This window comes from Lycium ferocissimum, chromosome 9, assembly GCF_029784015.1.
Source record: "Lycium ferocissimum isolate CSIRO_LF1 chromosome 9, AGI_CSIRO_Lferr_CH_V1, whole genome shotgun sequence".
Lineage (NCBI taxonomy): Eukaryota > Viridiplantae > Streptophyta > Magnoliopsida > Solanales > Solanaceae > Lycium > Lycium ferocissimum.
Genome location: NC_081350.1, coordinates 34,574,585 through 34,595,796, shown reverse-complemented (window position 1 = coordinate 34,595,796; position 21,212 = coordinate 34,574,585). Strand labels below are relative to the sequence as shown.

The 21,212-nt window shown below is 35.2% G+C and overlaps 3 protein-coding genes across 3 annotated transcripts; 2 read left to right on the top strand and 1 right to left on the bottom strand.

Annotated features, from left to right (window-relative positions):
- The first annotated feature begins 640 nt into the window (after positions 1–640).
- Positions 641–979, top strand: LOC132031838 (21 kDa protein-like). Its single transcript, XM_059421729.1, has one exon. The coding sequence runs from the start codon at positions 641–643 to the stop codon at positions 977–979; it is 339 nt and encodes a 112-aa protein (XP_059277712.1).
- Positions 980–4,736: 3,757 nt separating this feature from the next.
- LOC132030413 (elongation factor G-2, chloroplastic) lies at positions 4,737–10,226 on the top strand. Its single transcript, XM_059420036.1, has 4 exons — positions 4,737–5,123; positions 6,688–8,102; positions 8,272–8,784; positions 9,653–10,226. Exons 1-4 carry the CDS (start codon positions 4,856–4,858, stop codon positions 9,821–9,823), a joined length of 2,367 nt encoding a protein of 788 aa, XP_059276019.1. The 5' UTR covers positions 4,737–4,855; the 3' UTR covers positions 9,824–10,226.
- A 1,187-nt stretch (positions 10,227–11,413) lies between these two features.
- LOC132030412 (hsp70-Hsp90 organizing protein 2-like) lies at positions 11,414–17,127 on the bottom strand. Its single transcript, XM_059420035.1, has 7 exons — positions 15,979–17,127; positions 12,912–13,200; positions 12,755–12,840; positions 12,404–12,627; positions 12,018–12,084; positions 11,870–11,929; positions 11,414–11,754 (listed from the first exon to the last, which is right to left on the bottom strand). The coding sequence occupies exons 1-7, from the start codon at positions 16,876–16,878 to the stop codon at positions 11,641–11,643; spliced, it is 1,740 nt and encodes a 579-aa protein (XP_059276018.1). The 5' UTR covers positions 16,879–17,127; the 3' UTR covers positions 11,414–11,640.
- Positions 17,128–21,212: the final 4,085 nt, after the last annotated feature.

The following is a 21,212-nucleotide window of genomic DNA, read 5'->3' as shown; positions in this document are numbered from 1 at the left end:
GACTTGCTATTCAAGAAATGGATTAAAAACATCTTGTCAAGTAAGACCAGCTTTAATTTTCACATCCTGACGAATAATTATGGAATATTGGACATTCGTGCATTAATTAATTCCTAGCTCAGTCAACTTTGGGGGTTGAGTATAAAAATAGGATAACACCATTTACAGCACCATCATATGGTCTCAGACATCCACACGACATTATAAATTGGCAGTCTATTTAAGTTCAGAACTAGTCCAAAAGAGACTGTCACCAACTGGCGGCCTAATTTGTTTTGTTTAATTCTGTGGGATCCATAAATAACAACCACACTTTCTCCCTTAAATATGCATTATTATTCCCTTTGGAATACCTACGAAATACGAACCACCATTATATTCGAATCAAATGGAAGGCAACTTTCTCTGCAGTGCACCAGCATTTTTATTCTTTCTTCTACTATTTTCTAGCTACACAACTTTAGTCTATAATAGCACTGATGCTGAGAACATCAAAAAATCATGTGATACAACACTGTACCCTCAATTATGTTGCAAATACCTCTCAAGCTATTCCAACAAGATAAAAAACAACCCTAAAGTCTTAGCTACATCTGCTCTATCCATTACCTTATCGATAACTCGTTCGACTCTACAAACGATGAAGAACATATCCAGAAGTGGTGACTTGAAGCCTAGAGAAATTGGGGCCATGCAAGATTGTTTAGAGGAATTGAATGATTCAATAGATGGACTCCAAAAGTCAATGGAAGAATTTAGTATGAGCCATGGTAAAGATGACCCTAAATTTGTACTTGAAATGAATGATGTTGAGACTTGGGTAAGTGCTGCTTTAACTGATGATAATACTTGCATGGATGGTTTTGATGAAAGCAACATGAATGGCCAATTAAAGACCATGGTGAGAAAGTTCATTTTAAGGATTGCTCATTTGGCAAGCATTTCCTTGACTTTCATAAACCATTATGCCGCGCAATGAGATAAAATTTTAGTTATATATACGAAATAGTGTAAAGAATTTTTATACTATCAGTATATGTGTTAAACATGTATATCTGTTTGTTAGTTGGCTTATATGTAAAAAATTAAAGTTGCTTTTTTTTTTTTTCCCCTTTCATTTGGGGGTTGGGGGAAGGGACGGGGGGTCCCTTTTAAGGCCATTTGTTTAATTAGTTGATAAGTTATGTGTAATTTAATGATTTGTACTTTAGTTTGATTTGGGCAGGAAATTGTATTGTTGTATATTTAAAAAAGATCTTGGGCTTTGAATACTTAATTATATTGCGAATAGGGATATTATTTGGGACAACTACGTATATATATACGTTAAGGAGAAATATTTACGAAACGTAACGATAGTTTTCCTTATTTACAAAACATAACGATATATTACAAAACATGACGGATTTTCATATATTTTTCGTTTTTTTATTTTTTTTTCAGAAAATATATATATTTTTTATAAAAAAAATATTTTTATTTTAAAAAAAAAAATTATATATATTTTTTTAAATATTAATTTTTTTTTTTTGCTCAATGGCTTAAAAAATTACCTCATATTTCTGTGTATGAAAGTTGTATGAAATGTGTATGTGTGAGCAAAATTTTTAATATAATTTTCATATACAAAATTTTGAGCGAAAACTTTAAGCCTTGAATATTGTATGAAAATTGTTACAATGTTGTTGTAGTTGTATTAATTTTCCGTAAACCTAATATGAAATTTATATACAAACAATGTGAATGAAATTCTAAGTCTTGAGGAAGATATACACATTTCATACCATTCTCATGCATAAAATTTTAAGCATAATGTTTAAGCCTTGATCAAGATATACACATTTCATACGTTCTTCATACATAAAATTTGAGCGAACTTTTTAAGCCTTGAGCAAGATATACACATTTCATACACAAAAATTTGAGCGATTATTTTAAGTCTTGAATGTTGTATCAAAGTTATATACAATGTTGTTGTAGTTGTATTAATTTTACGTAAATCTAACATGAACTTTATACATGAAAATGTGAGCGAAATTTTAAGACATGAGCAAGATACAAATTTCATATTGTTTTCATACACACAATTTTGAGCGGATTTTTTAAGCCTTGAACGAGATATACACATTTCATACATTTTTCATACACTAAATTTTGAGCAAACTTTTTAAGTCTTGAGCGAGATATACACATTTCATACAACTTTCATACATAAGTTTTTGAGCAAAAAAAAAAATATTAATTTTTTTAAAAAATAAAAATAAATTTAAAAAAAAAATATTTTTTTTAAAAAAATAAAAAAATATTTTTTAAAAAAATAAAAAATAATTTTTTTATTTTTTTTTAAATATAAAGCATGTTTTGTATAGGATTTGTAATGTTATGTTTTGTAAATATAAAACTATCGTCACGTTTCGTAAATATTTCTCCTTAAGATGTATATATATGTCAAAGACCCATATTATTTTACCATTGGCACAAGCAGTGAAAAAAACGCTTTTCACCTCTTGCTTCTACAAAAAAAAAATATATATATATGTGTGTGTGTGTGTGTGTGATGTAGAAATGAAATCTCGATTATATCACTTTAGGCTAAAATTTTATTTGTCAAAAACAAGTTAAAAAGAACCGTCGGCAAATTACCTCTCATCCTAATCCCATCTACTTAAAAATGAAACGCGTTGATCAGCTTGAAGATATGTTTAGGCAATATTAGCGTACTTTTACCTAACTAAAAGAAATTTAGAAGTCACAAATGAATTCACTCCCATGGCAAATAAGGCCTAATTGTATTTTTTTCTGGGCCTAATTGCATGCAAACAACAGTTTTCAGGACTCAATGCTTTAGATACAAAGCCCATAAACAGTTTTCGAGGCCAAGCCTAGCTTGTGCCCTCTGTCCTAGTCTACGTAATTTTGAGCTTTAGAGCCCGTTTGGATTTGCTTATAAATTATAAAGTTTGTTTTCAATTTTTTTTGAGTGTTTGGTAGTCACATAAGTTATTTTGTGCTTAAAATAAGCCAAAAAATTAATGGATTCCGTTTGGCTTAGCTTATCTAAAACAGCTTATAAGCTGAAAATAGGCAATTCGCAGAATTGCCCTTCTTTTGGGGTGGTCTTTAAATTTTGCCTCTCATATTTGAAATCTTTAAATTTTGCCCTTCGGCTAAAATCCATGGGTTCCAGGTTCGAACCCCCACACAGTCAAAATTTTAACAAAAAATTCGCAAGGCAGAGTTTAAATTTCGCTATCCCCCGCGTACAATTGTGAAGGAATTACCAAAAGTTGTCTGCGGACCCCGGCATACTTATGCCTTATAGAGCGAGACTTAGCACAAGTATGTCGGATCGTAACTTTGAAATTCGCCCCAAGTTTATAGGTGGGGGGCATAAGTTTGCCCATTAAAAGTTTGCCTTAAGTATGCTTGTCGCGTAAACTTGTGAAAGAGTTACAGAGTTATCTTGGATCGACATAACTTATGCCAGAAATCTCCCGTAAGGCATGAGTATCTTGGTCACAGAAGCATAAATTTGGTAATTCACTTAACAAGTGTATGCGGGTCAAAATCTAGCATCTGGCCTTGCACTTGCACGATTTTTTTTTAATTTACGCTTGAACGGAGGTTCGAATTCAGAACCTCATAATTTCTGCGTGAACGCTCAAAGTTGCAATGCGAAAGGCAAAAATTAAAGACCAGCAATATGAGGGGCATAATTTAAAGACCACAACTATGAGATGCAAAATTTAAAGACCACCCCAAAAGAAGGGCAATCCGCGCAAAAAAAATGGCTGAAAATAGCTTATAAGCTGCTTTTTTTAAGCCCATCCAAACAGGCTCTTAACCAAGCCTACTAATCCTTATGCAAATCCTTTTTTTTTTTTGCGCGGATTGGCCTTCATTTGGGGTGGTCTTTAATTTTTGTCCTTCGCCTAATACCCCGAGGTTGTGGGTTCGAACTCTAGCTCAGTAAAAAAAAAAAAAAAAAACGCAAGGCAGAAATTCTGCCTCAAGCAAAATTTTGCAAATCTGTACATGCAAATTCTACCACGTGGGTATTTAGCGGTGCACGTCGCGCTTATGCAAATTTTAAAATGCGAAATTTATCACTGAAGCGACAAAATTTAAAGACCACCATTTAGAGGGATAAAAATTAAAGACCACCCCAGCGAACGACAATCCTGCAAATTGCCCTATGCAAATTGCAAAGGGGCAAGTGCACACATAACCGGTTTTAAGACCATTATTTTGACTTAGTGGCAATGCATAAAAGTTACATCACTTGGTAATTAATTTCAGGTATACACAATTGAAATTGCGAAAATTCATCAAACTTTCGATATTTTTGCCTCAAGTTTGGCTTCTCAAGATCAAATTTCCGATAATTATATCTAAAGTTTAGCTTGCCAAGATCAAACGCCTGAGGTTCACCTGAGTCTCAAACGTACATGTTCGAAATAGATAATAATTTTTTCTGAAATTTAGCTACTAACTTTTATCTCTGCCAATATGTTTAAACTTTTCCAAGAACACCACTTGGTTTAAATGGGTGTTGTGGATGTTGTTCCATGTCTAAAAAGACAATCTTTTTTTTTTTTTTTTTTTTTAAAAGAAAATAAAATAACTCAACTCTTTTTTCGAGGCCTTACAATATTATCCCATAGTCCAAAAATAACCTAAAAACCAAAGGTCTGAAAAAGACCAAATCACCAAAAGCTCTCACACCTCAAACTCTTCACATTATCCCCACCCCACTCCTTCTAGTCCTATCCAAACCAATATAAACCAAGCACATAGAAATATAAATACACACGCACACACACTAAACAAGAAAACAGAGTAGGAGAACAAAGAAATGGCAGCAGAGTCAGTGACAAGAATGTCATCTGCTGCTTCTTCACTCTGTAACTTTAATGGGTCTCAAAGACCCGTACCCATTTCTAGCCGGGTCGGTTCTTCTCGGACCCGTACCCGATGCGTCAAAGTAAAGTCTCTTGGTTCTGCTTCCATGTCTGAATTCTTTGGAAGCTCAAGATTGTGCTCTGTTAAAGCTTCTAGAAGCTTAACTCAGAAAACAAGAAAGAATGGATTTTCTGTCTTTGCTATGGCTGCTGCTGCTGAAGGTATCAATTAGCGTTCAATTGCAAATTTCAATTCTTTTTGCTTAGGGGTTCTAAATTATCAATTTTATGGTTTAAATTTTAAATGCATAACTTGTAAAAATGGCCTTTTTATTGGGGTTTGGAAGGGTGAGTGGATACGTTTGTTTCTTGGGTAAGAGTGTTAAGGTATCAACTTTCAATTGGAAATTTCAGTTCTTTTTGCTTACAGGATAATTTTTTTTTAATTTTATGGTGTATATTTTAAATGAGTAATTGTAAAGATAATTTTTTTATTGGTGGTGGTGAGTTTTGGGGGGTGTGGGGTGGGGTTTGTAAATTTCTTGGTTAAGAATGTTGGCTTTTCTGTCTTTGCTATGGCTGTTGTTGAAGGCATCAACTTTCAAATGGAAATTTCGATTCTTTTTGCTTAGAGGATCAAAAGTTTCAATTTTGTGGTGTAAATTTCAAATGGATAACTTGAAATGCTATCTTTTTTTTTTTTTTTTTTTTGGGTGTGTGTGTTGGGTGGGGGGATTAAGGGTGAGTGGGTAGGTTGGTTTCTTGTGCAAGAGTGTTGCTTTTCTTGTTGTTCATTGTTAAGTTTTAGTAGATTGGAATTGGAAATAAGAATTGATGTAGGTTGACATAAACATTAGAATTACTCTAAAACTCACTCGAAGATGTGGCCTAAGGGTTAATGAAGCTAGAACAAATACGATAGGAGGCCAGGGTTGGAGTTCCAACATAGGCTAAAAAGCTAGGTGATTTCAACCAATCTACATATGTTTTCGTAGAAAGAGTTACCTGGAAACTATATTGTGGATGTAGGTACCCGGTATTATAGTTGTGGTGCGCGCAAATTGGCCACAACACCACGGCTATCAGAAATAATAATAATAAGTCTAATTAAATGAATGGATACATAATATTTATATAGGTGGCTCCTTGAAGGCTGAGATTAAGACATAGTTGATTGATTGATTGGAATTGAGAAACTGAGATGGTTTAATTGTATGCGAATGCCTTAGTACTGATTTCTTTAATATGGAACGTAGAATTGAGAACATAATAAATTGGACCAAATGGGCTCGAGAAAAGGAAGGTCATATTTGAGGAGAAGAACAAAACGGGTTTTGTTTTGACGATTGATGAACAAGAAGGAAAATGAAGCAACTTGATTTTGGAACGTGGAAAAGAATATAAAGATTGAGTCTTTAGTCTGGATAACTGTAGAAATAGAACTTACTCTTTGAAGATGTCTATTTTGAGTTACGCCCTGGACTTTCTTACTTGAAGGTCAAACTCTTGGTGAATGGTGACATCCTCGGTTTAGTGCATTTCAACGAAAATAGCATTGAGTATTAAGATCTTATTTTGATGCCAACTTCTTATTATATTCATCTTCCCAAAATGAGGTCAATGATTAGCAATATTGCAGACACTTCTTTCAGAGTTATGGTTTACAACACTATGTCTGAGGAGATGAGTATATATTTTAGGTTCGTGTTGACTCATAAGTCTACTGACATAGATGTTATCATTCCTGGAATAAATACTTATGTGCTGCTCTTTTATTTTTCTGCAGAGGAGAAGAGAAAAGTGCCTCTGAAGGACTATCGAAATATAGGAATTATGGCTCATATAGACGCAGGGAAGACAACTACAACTGAACGGGTCCTTTACTATACTGGCAGAAACTATAAAATCGGTGAAGTGCATGAGGGAACTGCGACAATGGACTGGATGGAGCAAGAGCAAGAAAGGGGGATTACAATTACTTCTGCTGCTACAACCACTTTCTGGAACAATCATCGTATCAACATAATCGATACTCCTGGTCATGTTGACTTCACTCTTGAAGTAGAACGTGCCCTTAGGGTTTTAGATGGTGCCATATGCTTGTTTGACAGTGTTGCTGGCGTGGAACCTCAATCAGAAACTGTTTGGAGACAAGCTGATAAGTATGGAGTCCCAAGGATATGTTTCGTGAATAAGATGGATCGTCTCGGAGCAAATTTCTTCCGAACAAGAGACATGATAATATCGAATTTGGGCGCTAAACCACTTGTGCTTCAGATTCCGATCGGGTCAGAGGATACATTCAAAGGATTAGTTGATCTTGTGACGATGAAAGCTATTGTTTGGTCTGGAGAAGAATTAGGGGCCAAGTTTTCGTATGAGGACATTCCTGCTGATCTTCAAGAGCTGGCTGTGGAGTATAGGGCAGCGATGATTGAGATGGTAGTTGAATTGGATGATGATGCTATGGAGCAGTACCTGGAAGGAGTTGAACCTGATGAAGAAACCATTAAAAAGTTGATCAGGAGGGGAACTATCTCTGCCAGTTTTGTCCCCGTCTTGTGTGGCTCAGCTTTCAAGAACAAGGGGGTTCAGCCGCTTCTCGATGCAGTTGTGGATTATTTGCCTTCCCCAGTTGACTTGCCACCCATGAAAGGAACCGACCCCGACAACCCAGAATTGATCATTGAGAGGGCTGCGAGTGATGATGAACCATTTAGTGGTTTGGCATTTAAGATCATGAATGATTCTTTTGTTGGGTCTCTCACATTCGTAAGGGTATATTCAGGAAAGCTTAGTGCAGGATCGTATGTATTGAATGCAAACAAAGGCAAGAAAGAGAGAATTGGCAGACTTCTGGAAATGCATGCTAACAGCAGAGAGGATGTAAAGACAGCGTTAACTGGTGATATCGTTGCTCTTGCTGGATTGAAAGATACAATTACAGGAGAGACATTGTCTGATCCAGAGAAGCCTGTTGTGCTTGAACGCATGGATTTCCCTGATCCTGTTATAAAGGTTGCAATTGAACCTAAGACCAAAGCGGACATCGATAAGATGGGGGCAGGCTTAGTCAAGCTGGCTCAAGAGGATCCATCTTTCCATTTTTCACGTGATGAGGAGATTAACCAGACAGTTATTGAGGGAATGGGAGAATTACATCTTGAGATCATTGTTGATCGACTGAAAAGAGAATTTAAGGTATGTATCTGGAACCCCCTCTACATAGGAGTAATAGTGAATGTAATGCCTACTTTGATCACTTGGCTGTATTTGCCTACCATTCTTATTTACAGTAGTTTGCCTTGAAGAACTGAAAAAATCTGATATCTTACACATTAGTAACTCTGTGTTGCTTACGAATTGACAGGTGGAAGCTAATGTTGGAGCTCCACAAGTAAACTACCGCGAAAGCATTTCCAGAATCGCGGAAACGAAGTACGTCCACAAGAAACAGTCTGGTGGGTCAGGACAGTTTGCTGATATCACAGTAAGGTTTGAACCAATGGAAGCAGGTGGTGGATATGAATTCAAAAGTGAAATTAAGGGAGGTGCAGTGCCAAAAGAATATATTCCAGGTGTTATGAAGGGATTAGAAGAATGCATGAGTAACGGGGTGCTGGCAGGCTTTCCTGTTGTTGATGTTCGTGCGGTGTTAGTAGATGGCTCTTACCATGATGTGGATTCAAGTGTTTTGGCTTTCCAGTTGGCTGCTAGGGGAGCTTTTAGGGAAGGGATGAGAAAAGCGGGTCCGCAATTGCTAGAACCCATAATGAAGGTTGAAGTAGTTACACCAGAAGAACATTTAGGAGATGTGATTGGTGACCTTAACTCAAGGAGAGGACAGATCAACAGCTTTGGAGACAAACCTGGAGGTCTAAAGGTATGTATGAGTAGCGGACTTCTTTCATCTATCTGCTCATTATATATAATAATCCAGTGCATACAGTAGTACATGAATTAAGTCAATTTCAAAAATAGTAATATTTCATCTGGCTCAACTTTTAAAATACACTTTCCATTTTGAGGTATCTCAAAATATTTGGCATCACTAAAACTTATACAATATTCAAGAGTTGAACTTGATTTAATTTTTTAACTAACGTATGAATTTAGCTCCATCAAACGGATTCTTCAACGATCATTTTATTCCTGCTATCTCATCTTGTATGGTGGTCTTTGACTGGAACTAGAGTTTAAGACACTAATTTAATTTTTATGTATTATATTAGTGATAGTGGAAGAAAATATAAAGTATTTTGAAAAAAAATCAGCATAAAATTCTAAAAATTAAGGAAAAAAAGAAATATAAGTTCAAAATTGTAGCAGTTCAGTAAATTTGATTCTTTAAAGTTGGTGAAATTTATATAGAAATAAAATGGTGTTAAACATTTCGACGTGTTCCAAGCTGGGAAGTCATATAAATTGGGGATGGAAGGAGTAATAATTATTCACTACGTTCAATTAAATGTATATGTCAATCATTATTTTACCGTCGGACATTGTCATGCAAAGTAGGGATGGATGGTGTATATGGTTTCTCTATGAAGATCTGTTAGATAGGTAGCTTTATCTATTTTAGAAATGACCTCTATAGGGATTGTAACATGTCATATTTTACAATTGTGACGCGTAAGCATACGTTAAAAGTATGTATGTGATAAATTACTGTTCTTTTGAAGAAAACAAATGGTATATTACTGTCGCTTCATAATGGATCTTCTCTGATGGATCTAATTTAATCGTTGCAGGTGGTTGATGCTTTAGTTCCATTGGCAGAGATGTTCAGCTATGTCAGTACCTTGCGTGGAATGACAAAAGGCCGTGCATCGTACATAATGCAATTAGCCAAGTTTGATGTTGTCCCTCAGCACATTCAAAACCAGCTTGCCACCAAAAAGGAGGAAACTGCAGCTGCTTAGTCAGTCAGCTTCCGGATTTTGGATTCACAAACTTAAACATAAGTATTTACTCGACGAAGATGTTAAGGCTTGCACGATTCTTTTTCTACCAGCATGAAAAACTGATGGAGAACAGCTGATTTTAGTTATACGTCTGAGCTTTTCAGCCATTTTACTAATCTGGTTCAAGTTATAAGCTGAGACTTTTGAAGGGGCCAAAGAAGAAAGGACTGTAGTGTGTACATGCATTTTGTGATATCTCTGCATCCAAAGAAACTTCAATTTTTTAGCGGCAAGATTGTGTCCTGAATGTGGGATCATCTTACTATAGAAATAAATATATTGCTTCATTTGATGCTCTTTCTTGGGATCTTAGTGTAATATATCTGACGGTTGAGTTGTTTATTTTACGTTTGCTTTGTTGTTGCAATCTCCATATAATATAGAGGTCCAAATTAAGCAGAAATAGTCTAATGTTGTCCGACTAGTAAGTAGGCTTTAACAATTTGGGCAAGCGGTGTTCCGTTAAATTTTTTGCTAAGTAATCTCATTTGGTTCGGGGCTGATTATAGCATAGACGCCAACGACATACAGTACACACTGTGCATCTAATATATCATAGAGTTTCATATTCAAGTGATCTTCACATGGAGGCAGGAGCTAGTTTGCAGGCTGGTTTTACCTAAATCGTCGTTTTAAGTAGGCTCATCCTTTGGTCTTAAATTCAATTAACCTTTTCTCTACCTGTCAACACATTATTTAATTAAAAAATCTTAACAACGGTGACATTTGTCCATGAAATTTTGTGAAAACTCGCAGAAGTAACATTTTCAGTTTTTACAATCTTCTCTCCTGCAGAAATATTCTCCACACACAACCTTTGCCACAAATAGTTGTCCCAACAGTTCCTTAGATGTTTCAAAGATACAATACAACATATGTGATATGCCACAGTATCAATTTAACTCGGGCGTCAATTTATGAGGATCACTGACTTAATCAGATTTGTCTTATTTCATTATCACTTTGATATCTTTAACAGGAAATATTTTGCCAGCTCTGTACTGTAACATTCTTTAAACATGTTCTCAAGAAAATGGACTAAAAGTTGACTTAAAAGTACCGAACTAACTTCGCAGACCAATAAAACTGATGTAATGGCAACGTGGACCGTTTCAGACCTCCCTGTCTCAGCCAATCAAGTAGCACAAGGCACTGTCCACAGTTAACTCGACCAATACTTGTTAAGTTGCAACTCCCAACTCCACGCTGATTCTGATTGCTTTTCATAAATTGTTAGTAGAAATTTCTTTACTGGAAAAGTTGACACCACCAACAACAAACATGCCCAGTAAAACCTCACAATGTGGGGTCTGAAAAAGTTGACACCATTAGAAAAATTCATCCTGTTGCAAAAACTGAGGGAGTAGCTCCAAAGGCTATTTCTAAATTTTACAGTAGAAATTTTTCTCTAATAATGTGGTGGTTAAATAACATCTTAAATATTTTCTCCATATGTTTTTGAATTCAATATTAAAGGCACACATACTGGTCCCAACCGGGAAAAAGAAGCTCAACTATCTTAATGTCCAAGAGGCAACAATCGAGACATAAAAGTGCCAACAATCCTTCCTTACTGACCCTCAAAAAGACAAAGCAACAAGATACAAAATTTTAACAGTTGCCACAGAAAAAAAGAAACTGGGAAACCCAGACATTGTGCGACATGACACTTCGAATGAAAGTAAGAGGATATGAACGATTCGCTTTGAATAAACAGAGGCTAAAAAAATAATGGATAGTTGATTCTTTCCCTGGTGAATTGTAAATATCGCTACTTATTTAACTTGGACAATTCCCGCATTAATCAACTTCTGGATCTTGTCCATCACAAGAGGGTTCTTCATATGATCTTGTGCAGCTTTTGGGTTCTCCTGGAAGTCTTGTAGCACCTGCTCCAAAATACAAAATGCAGTTAAATTACAAAATCTAGAAGTTACTTCCCACGATATTTAATGATATATGACAAGTCGAAAATATTACTCTCATCAAGCGACCAAATATTACCTGTCTCATTACTGGGTCTGTAAGGATATTCTGAATTTCTGGATCCTGCATCCCCTTGGCCTGCTCAAAGAAATTGATATATGAGTATTACCATCATTCATAACCTCTACGTGGAGTAAAATAAGATTACAGTAAAAAGAAACAATACCTGTCTCTCTTTGAGCTCCTCTGGAGTTAGATCTCCACGGCTTGCCTTGTTTCTTTGCTCTACACATCTGCAAAATGAATAGAGCATTTTTAATTAAAAATAAGAACCATAACAATGACGGAAGCACCTGCCACTTGCAACGAGAGCCATATCTATAATTAATAAAGCAAACTTGCTAGGCCAACAGAAATGCTACATGTAATAGTGCATCAGTAGTTATCTTTTCTTGAATAAACAAGATAACTCTGAATTTCAGAGAAAGAAGAAAAGCAAAACAAAGATCACATCACAAAAGGAACCAATTTTTAAGAATCACGATCACCCTCAAAAACTTAAGAGAAAGCAACTGATGAGATATTAAGAATATAAAAGAAATATCTATCTACCTCTTAACACCATCTAGGAGTTCCTGATTGTGAGGATCAAGCTTCAATCCTTCCTGGTAAGTTTTCAAAGCTTTTTCATACTCTTTCATGAAAAACTGAACAGCACCCTTCCTGGTGTAGCCCTTTACAAATGTTGGATCGAGCTCAATGCACTTCTCAGCATCCTTAAGCCCCTCAGGTAATGCAGCTAACTTCGTGTAGCAGGCAGCCCGGTTGCTGTATGCCTAACAAAAGAAAACATAGGAGAAAATAGATATATCACCTGCTGTTACCAAGGATTTAGTCCTTAATAAAGGACTGAGAAAAGTCCTCAAGTTCAAAGAGGTGACAGAAGATGGAGAGAGGCCATACCCTCGGGTCTTTGGGATTCCTCTTTATGGATTCAGTATAATGTTTAACCGCGTCGGGATACTTCATCTCCTTGAAGAGCTGGTTTCCTGTAACATAGTGAAGGAAGTTAGCCCCATAAGAGGAAAACCAACTCAGACAGCCTTAGAAACAACTTTACCTTTCTCACGCTCTTCATCTGCTATTTGTGGATTGAAATACTCTTGCTGCTCTAATTCCTTTTTAGCCTTCTCAGCTTCATTCAATTTCTTCAGGGTATCTGGGTTGCGATGCTCGGTCAGAGCTTTCTGGAAAACCTCAATTGCAGCCTCAAAATCCTTGGAACTTTTAGCCATCTTTGCCAAAGCAGTTCCCTTTCTAGTCAGAGCCCTTGCAACCATCTTATAGTCGGACCTTAGCTCTCGCCCCCTTTCAACAGCTTTGTCACAATCTTTGATGCAGTCCTCATACTGAAATCAAGGCAAAAAAATATATATAACACAGTAACAAGAGCAGAGAAACTATGCAGAAATTTTCACAGGTAAATCATACCATGACAGGAAACAGATCGGAGTCCTGGAGCTACGCTCTACACTTGCTATGGTTAAAAAAGAGGACAGAGAAACTGGGATGCAAGGGGGGTGGGAATGCATAACTCATCACCATTTCTATTCCAAAAGAGTCGAGGACACATAGGTGCAATAAGTTGCCAAAGATTCTAAACCAAAAGACTGCTTGGAATCTTCAATCATCTGCCTATCCACCCCTCAACTTTATATAGAGGACAGATAAACCTGGGAGGCAAGGGGGATGGGAACGAATAACTCATCACCATTTCTATTCCAAAAGAGTCGAGGCATATAGGTGCAGTAAGTTGGCAAAGATTCTAAACCAAAAGACTGCTTGGAATCTTTAATCATCTCCCTATCCACCCTCAACTTTATATGCTAGTACTGGTCCTGGATGGTGACAAATTAACAAAGGAAATTGACTAACTCGTAACCTTCCCCTTAAACTGAACAGTTTGGATGGTCATCTTGGTGATTAATCAGAAATTAGGTAATTAGAAAAGGAAGCCGATAAACGCAAAAACCTTTCACCCTGAAACTCAAGATTTTTGTTTGTTCTAGTTGGTGGCCAATTAACAAAGGATGTGGACTAACTCATGATTTCCCCTAAAATGACTGGCAAATTCAATAACCATTACTAGTAACTTCAATTCAGTTTAGAATTCCCTGTAAGTTTTTTGCTTTTTCGGCCAGATGGTGTCTTCCCGATAAACTGGGATGAACTCTTAATGCATCATCCAAACAAAAAAAGAACCATGGAATGAGAAATTCTGATGCAAACACCTAGAAGAAGAGACAGACACAGATCTCCAAGTGAAGCCTATCATATAGACTCCATTTACCACAATAGAGGAGGTGACTGCTACCACAATATATGGAATAATGGAAGATAGGCGAAGATAGATACGGTTACTGAAGAGAGGAAGTTTGTAAACCATCTAAGAGACTACTTCCATTGTTAACAACTTCTAAAGCAAAATGCCAAACAATTACTTCACTACCATCACAAAAAAACACCTCTAAGCAGCATCAATTATGGAAGGCTAGAACAAATGAAACTTAAATAACAAAAACAAAAGAATAAAAAAAACACCTCTAAGCAGCATCAATTATGGAAGGCTAGAACAAATGAAACTTAAATAACAAAAACAAAAGAATAAATAGAACTGACAAATAACTCTGCATGAAGGTTACCAGTACGTGTGTTTTAATTACATCTCCGGTAACATTTGGGTTTCTTCTAAGAACATTATGTTTACTTTAGAATAATGATGAGCATTACTATTAACCCAGCACCAGTTAGGCACCTAACAAGTATATCAGGACATTGCCTAGACTTTACAAGTTCTTAAGCAATCTTGTCTTTCAAGAAGAGAGCAACGCACCACTCCATGACTAATACAAGCTACAGAATACGTGCACTAGCACCTGTATTGTGGAATATCACTATCCAACCACCACTTTACAGCCTGTTCATAGGTTTAAGAAAGACATACCACCTGCGCATTAATAGGTCAGATTTTCCATTTCACAGTGAAGACCTTTTTTTTTAATTATAAAGACAGTGAAGGCCTTTTATTGATTATTATACTCCAAGCCACTCCCAACTACAACGTTTGGTATATTGAAACCCATCTAATACCTTAGAGGCTTAGACCAAACCCAACTACAAACTTAGTTATGTTGCAAAAAATACCAAACTCACCAAGGAGTTACGTCACTACCAGGTAGCCTTTTACCTATGAGAAAAAGCAAAATCCTTCTAAGGCGTCAACTATGCTGATGATGAACTCAAAATTCCTCCAAGCATGTCACCATAACAATACATAAAGACAAGCACACGCGTAGTGAAGCTTGACACTCCCTTCCTACGTTCCAGTTTATATGAAACTCTTCCCATTTTCCAAAATGTTGTCTATTTCTCCATAATATTAATATATACAACTTTAAAAAACTGAAACTCATTAAACTATCAAATTTCATTTTTTAAACAACTATCAAGCTGGAGGTGGACTATCCTATCATACCTGCACCTTTCTACCAATATTATCGAGTAGATGGGAGAAATCACTTAACTTTTTCTTTACTCTGCTAGATTCCAACCCTTGCCTCCCATAATCATCAGTTTAATCGTGCTACCTAAGCTAAATCCTAGGTGCAACTTCTTAAAAATTTAGACTTTGATATAGAACCATCAATCTTTTTTTAACTGTACTACTACTACGACTATACCATATAAGTAATATAAACATCCTTGTCTAACCGTTTAATTGCGCTAGCTAGGCTAAATCCTAGGTGCAACTTCTTAAAAGTTTAAACTTTCATAGAGAACCATCAATTTATCTTCTTTTTAGCTTTACTACTACTATTACCATACTAAATAAGTCAAATTAACACCATAAACTCCTTGTCTAGCCGTTTAATTCTATCTAGGCTTAATCCCAGGTGCAACTTCTTCAAAATTTAATCATCAATTTAACATCTTTTTAGCTAACTACTATTACTATACCATGTAAGACAAATTAACAATATAAACTCCTTGTGTAGCACTCTAGTTAGGCTAAATCCTAGGTGCAATTCTTAAAAATTTAAACTTTGATATAGAACCATTATTTTAACATCTTTTTCAGGTTTAATACTACTATTAACATTAGGAGTATCAATGTATGTGGTTAATACCTTTCCCATCTCCAAGTATACCGCAGCGCGATTAGTAATGAACGAAATATCCTCATCATCAAGCTCAATAGCTTTACTATAATGCTTAATAGCAGTCTCAAAATCCTTCTTTTTATACGCCCCATTACCCGCTTCCTTCTCCTTTTGCGCTTTCGCTTTCCTCTCTCTAATCTCCTTCTCCTCTTCACCCACTTCCATTGGCTCCGGTTCCGGTTCGGGCACAGGCTCGGGCCTCTTCTCCTCCTTCTTCTGAGCCTCGGTAGAACCTTCCGGAATCTCCTCATCCTCCTCCGGCATCCTAGTTGACAATTTTACCCCTAATAAAACCCCTAACGCTTGCATTACTCTCTGATCCTTCAAATAAAGGTTCAAATTATTCGGATTCTTTTGTATATCTTTCATCATGTTAACAAAATCAGGTTGTTGCAAATAAGCCCTCGTACTTGCATCACCTGTCAGTTTAGCCCACATCTCCGGCCCGGAAAACGCATCACCAAACGGGCTCGCGGGACCGCCCGGGCCGGGCCGAGATCGGGCTTGAGCCTGAGCCTGTGCTGACTCAGCATCAGCGAGACCGGATTTTAAGGCGTCGTTATTAGGGTCAATCTGGAGACCTTTTTTGTAAGCTGAAACGGCGTCGTTGTATTGGTGGAGACCAGAATGTGCAGCACCAAGACGAGAGTAACCTTTAGCCCAATCAGGTTTAAGGTCAACGGTCTTTTGAGCATCGGTCAAAGCGTTGGAGTATTGGGCTAGAGATGCGTAGGCAGCAGATCGGTTAGAGTAAAGGACGTGATTGGTTGGGTTAAGATTGATGGCTTCAGTGAAGTGAGTTATTGCTTCAGTGAAATTGCCTGATGAGAAAGCGGCGTTACCTTTAGCTTTAGCTTCGTCAGCCATGGTTTGTTTGTTGTTTGATTTTAGGGGAAGTGTTTGGAAGAGTGTTTTTAGGATTTGTTATAAAGAGGGGTTTTGTAGTGGAGGAGACTAGAGGGTTCTAGTTGTACTAGGTGTTGTTGTTGAGGTTCTAGAAAGTTCTATGAGGATTGGTGCTATTATTGGAATTTTTAGGTTAAAGTTGGACTCAAGAAAGCGCAGCGGAGTAAGCAAGAAAGAGGAATTCTTTTCCTTTTTTCCTACCCCCCTTTCATTTTTTGCTTGGCATACTCTTTAGCAAATTATTATAAATACTAGATGTTTGAAGTTTTATTTAATTTTAAAGTTTTATTTAATGTTAAAATTTTTGTTCCGTTGAAATCTTTACATTTTACTGATCTTAATTAAAACTTTAGTAGTATAGTTTAATAAAGTAACATGACTTATTATTTTTTAATTATGAGAACATTCATTTCTTAAGTTGTAAAAGCACTAAGAATCTAACATTCTATCTTTTTATTATATTTAATGCTATAAATTTATTAGGTTTTAAAGATATATATTTACTTCTTAGATTGAATTGTATTTTATACAACAACCAGTGAGTCATTATACATTATTTTCTCGAAGATTAATTATTTCTTATTTACCACTTCACAAATAAAAATTAGAAAGTTCAGGCATATAATTCAAATGCGTAATTTATCTCAAAAGATAATGCGAAAAGTTGTTAGCATTATACAATATTTTCTTACTTTCTTCTTTCATAATTACAATGATATATTGTTAATAAGTACTTTTATCATTTATATCAATTTAGTGAAAATATTATCGTGTAGTCTCACATGATAAATGTATTTTCTTTAAAATTTAATTTAAATTCTACTAAAGTTTATGTTATATAGTTACACATCAAATTAATTTTTTGACCCATATATTTTTCTTTTATTTCAAAATTTGTTCTTATTACTGTTAATTGGTTATATAATTTCTGAAATTGCAATTATTTTATTCATCATTTTGTCAGCTTTTTAAAATAAAAATTCGCTTGAATCTTTTTACTTTTTACTAATAAGTTGTATGTTCAAAACACGATTAATATAACACTATAGTTTGTGCTCCGTATCCAAAACTTTATTATATTAGTGTTTGCTATGAATACAAAGTTTGCAAATATTTATTAATACTTTTTAAAAGAGAAGACTTATTTAAAAAGTCTATTTTCCTCTCTTTGAGACGAAATAATAGCAATATTTAAGCATCAGTTGATAACTTGAATTTTAATTCAATTAATTTAAAGGTGTAACATATTCTATTGTTAATGTATGTATATTGGACCTAAACAATACTTACTATTTTTTTTATCAAATTTTGATTTGGATAATTCTAAAATTAAATCAAATTTACATTAGTTCAAATTATTAAATTAATTTTACATGTTTAAAACGAAACAAAGTATAAATTTGATTTTCTATTTAAACGAAGAACTACTATTTTTTAATTTTTGGTGAATATTCTTGATTTAGCTCATTTTACTTGTCGTGTTGTCTTTTGCACTTTTTTTTTTAAGGAAACGTCAATTAGAATTATAATTTGGCTAATTTACCTTATTTATTATTTGATCTCCATTTAATATTATTGTTTCTTTTACGATATTAATCTCTTTTTACATTTATTAGAGTAAGAATAAAAATAAAAAAGTAATTAAATTCTATCTTATTTTAAAATATAAATATTTTAAGTATATTTATTTTAGTAAACATAACAAAATAAATGACATGGCAGAATAGCAAATACAACAGTTAAATATCTAGATTAGATCTCAGGCTAATATAAGAAAAGAAAGAAAATTGTATGGTTTGGCTACTTAATATGAGGTCCACGTTTTTTGCTGTACAATGATTTTATTTGCTCCCACTAATGGGTTGATACGCATGTGGCAATGAATCCACCATTATTGACTTAATGGGGATACTTTGGGAATTACATGGATATTGCTTGATTTTTTAATATGGGGTCCATTTTTTTTTTTTTTTTTTTTTTACATGAGTTGGAGGTGGACGACGATACCACCTCCAAAATCGTGCTTCTATGTAAGTTAAAAATGATCTAATGATTGAAATCGAACATACTTTAAAATTTGTGCATTCATTAAAAATTTCTTGAAATTTCCAACACAATATATGATAAGTATATATTATGAAGTGTTAAAAACTTAAAGAAGTAGAAGTCTTTTTCTTAGTAATCTTATAATTGCACAAATAACATAACCAATAATGTCGGGCATACGCTTGCAGTCTTAAATCTTGCACGAGACCCTACAGTATCTAAAGAAGGGGAAGCTGAAGGTGGATGAGACCATGAAGATGGATTTGCCACTAGATTTAGTGACAGATTTAGGTAGGAGGATACAGATTAAAATGTGAATTCAATAATTTTACTTAATTTTTGTATATATATATATATATATATATATATATATATATATATATATATATATATATATATATATATATATATATATATATATATATATTAAGAAATTCTTTAAAATATTTATAAATATTTGATTTCGAATTCGATTATTATTGTGAATTTGTGGTATTAATTTGAGTTTGTTATAAGAATTCATAAACTTCAGTGAGCCGTTTTAACTACTTTAATTTAAAAATTGGGACGACAAAGTTGAATACTTGACCGGTGAGGTGCACCTTGCCCAATTTTTTGAGGCATCGCAGACCCACCAGACCAAATGGTTTTGATTCGCATTGTTACAATCAAAGTCCATTCCATTGTAAGGTTTGCGTTCCCCACCCAAAGTGACTACATTCTTAATACTCCATCGGGATTTGAACCCAAAATCTCTAATTAACTGAGAGAAATGTTTATTATTCCGCTACACCGTTCCATGGTAATTGGCAAAAGGGCGTAGAATGGTGTTTGAAAGGGGTGGTGCTCCCCTCTTGGGTGGCAAGGGAGCTTTTTTATCCTATTGTGTGCATCAAGTACAAATATTGTGATTACTATCACTACCTCTGCCTCTTGAACTTCCAACAAACACGCGGAAGATTGGCCGCTGAACTTTTCATGTGGAGACATCCAGAGCTATGGAATGGTTTTAAGAAGATCTGGATAAGATCTCTTCAAACAAGAAAATTGTAGACTCAGTAGCTCAATCTTTGGCTTCTTTCTAATAATATACAATAATAAAATAATTATGCCTTTAATTCTAACAAATTGAAATCGGTTATATGAATTTTTATTATTGATGTTGTTCCGACTAATCTTAGTTTAGTGCAATTATTGACTTTCATTTTTTATGGATCTTAACTCCATGCAAGTTGATTGGGAATTCTTGATCATGGAACTGGATATGAATCTTATTATCCAGATCAATAGGATGTGCTGGATATGTTGTTGTGTTTTGTTGGATGTTTGCCCCCCCCCCTCCCACAACACACTCTCTCTCCATTTGCTTGCATATAATTTCTTCAAGCGTTGTTGGATGTCCCCCCCCCCCCACCCCACACACACACTCTCTCTCTCAATTTCTTGAAGCGTGGATGAGGGGGTGCATAATTGCTCCATTTTTTATCTGGTGGTTATCTTATTCACTTAGGACCTAAATGCCATGTAAAGATTAGAAGAGTCACCTCCAAGGATTGTGATGGAATAGATAATCAAGATTTCTGCACCCTTAACCAAATGTCTCGGATTCGAACCGATGAATGAAATTTCTTTTTCGTGGGGAGCACTTTCCTCTATAGTGAGCCTTACGCTTTACCTGAACCTCTATTAGTCGGGACTCCAAAACGGATACCGTCCATCGGGAGGTGAAAAAGAAAAAAAAAAGAAAAGAAAAAATAGAAGAGCCAAAGTTGAGCTGTTTCATCCGGAAATTGGCATAAAAATCTGCTCGAAAGGAACAGTTACCAATGAAAATCAGAGGGTACTCCAAAAAAGAAAATAGGAGTTGGAAGCAAGCCAACAATGTGCATGTTCCTTTCGTGAAATCTCCGAGTCACATTATATATACCTCATGCCACAATCTTAGAACCACTTAGACTACTAATTTAGTACTACAATTTATGAGATGTATCAGCACCTTTCGTAATGCACATCTATGTTGTGCTGCACAAATCATTTTCATCACCAACGTTGAATGCTACACGAGACGACGAAACGACTATGCTCAATTTAGTTAATATATCTAATAATATTAATCTGATTAAGCTGTATGAGCATGACATTTCTGGATATCATATTCGAAACAGATCGTATTTTTCTTATTAGAGTAACCTTTGCAACTTCAAAATGTTGTAGGGAATTTCAAGCCTTGCTTAGACAAAACACAAGCT

What these genes read in the sequence shown, in the direction of transcription:
- LOC132031838 (XM_059421729.1), top strand. Translation starts at nt 641, where the DNA reads ATGAAGAACATATCCAGAAGTGGTGACTTGAAGCCTAGAGAAATTGGG.
- LOC132030413 (XM_059420036.1), top strand. Translation starts at nt 4,856, where the DNA reads ATGGCAGCAGAGTCAGTGACAAGAATGTCATCTGCTGCTTCTTCACTC. An exon ending in TATGGCTGCTGCTGCTGAAG is followed by an intron (nt 5,124 to 6,687) that starts GTATCAATTAGC and finishes ATTTTTCTGCAG; the next exon opens with AGGAGAAGAGAAAAGTGCCT. An exon ending in GACTGAAAAGAGAATTTAAG is followed by an intron (nt 8,103 to 8,271) that starts GTATGTATCTGG and finishes ACGAATTGACAG; the next exon opens with GTGGAAGCTAATGTTGGAGC.
- LOC132030412 (XM_059420035.1), bottom strand. Translation starts at nt 16,878, where the DNA reads ATGGCTGACGAAGCTAAAGCTAAAGGTAACGCCGCTTTCTCATCAGGC. An exon ending in AGGAGCTCAAAGAGAGACAG is followed by an intron (nt 11,930 to 12,017) that starts GTATTGTTTCTT and finishes TTCTTTGAGCAG; the next exon opens with GCCAAGGGGATGCAGGATCC. An exon ending in CAGACCCAGTAATGAGACAG is followed by an intron (nt 11,755 to 11,869) that starts GTAATATTTGGT and finishes ATTTTGGAGCAG; the next exon opens with GTGCTACAAGACTTCCAGGA.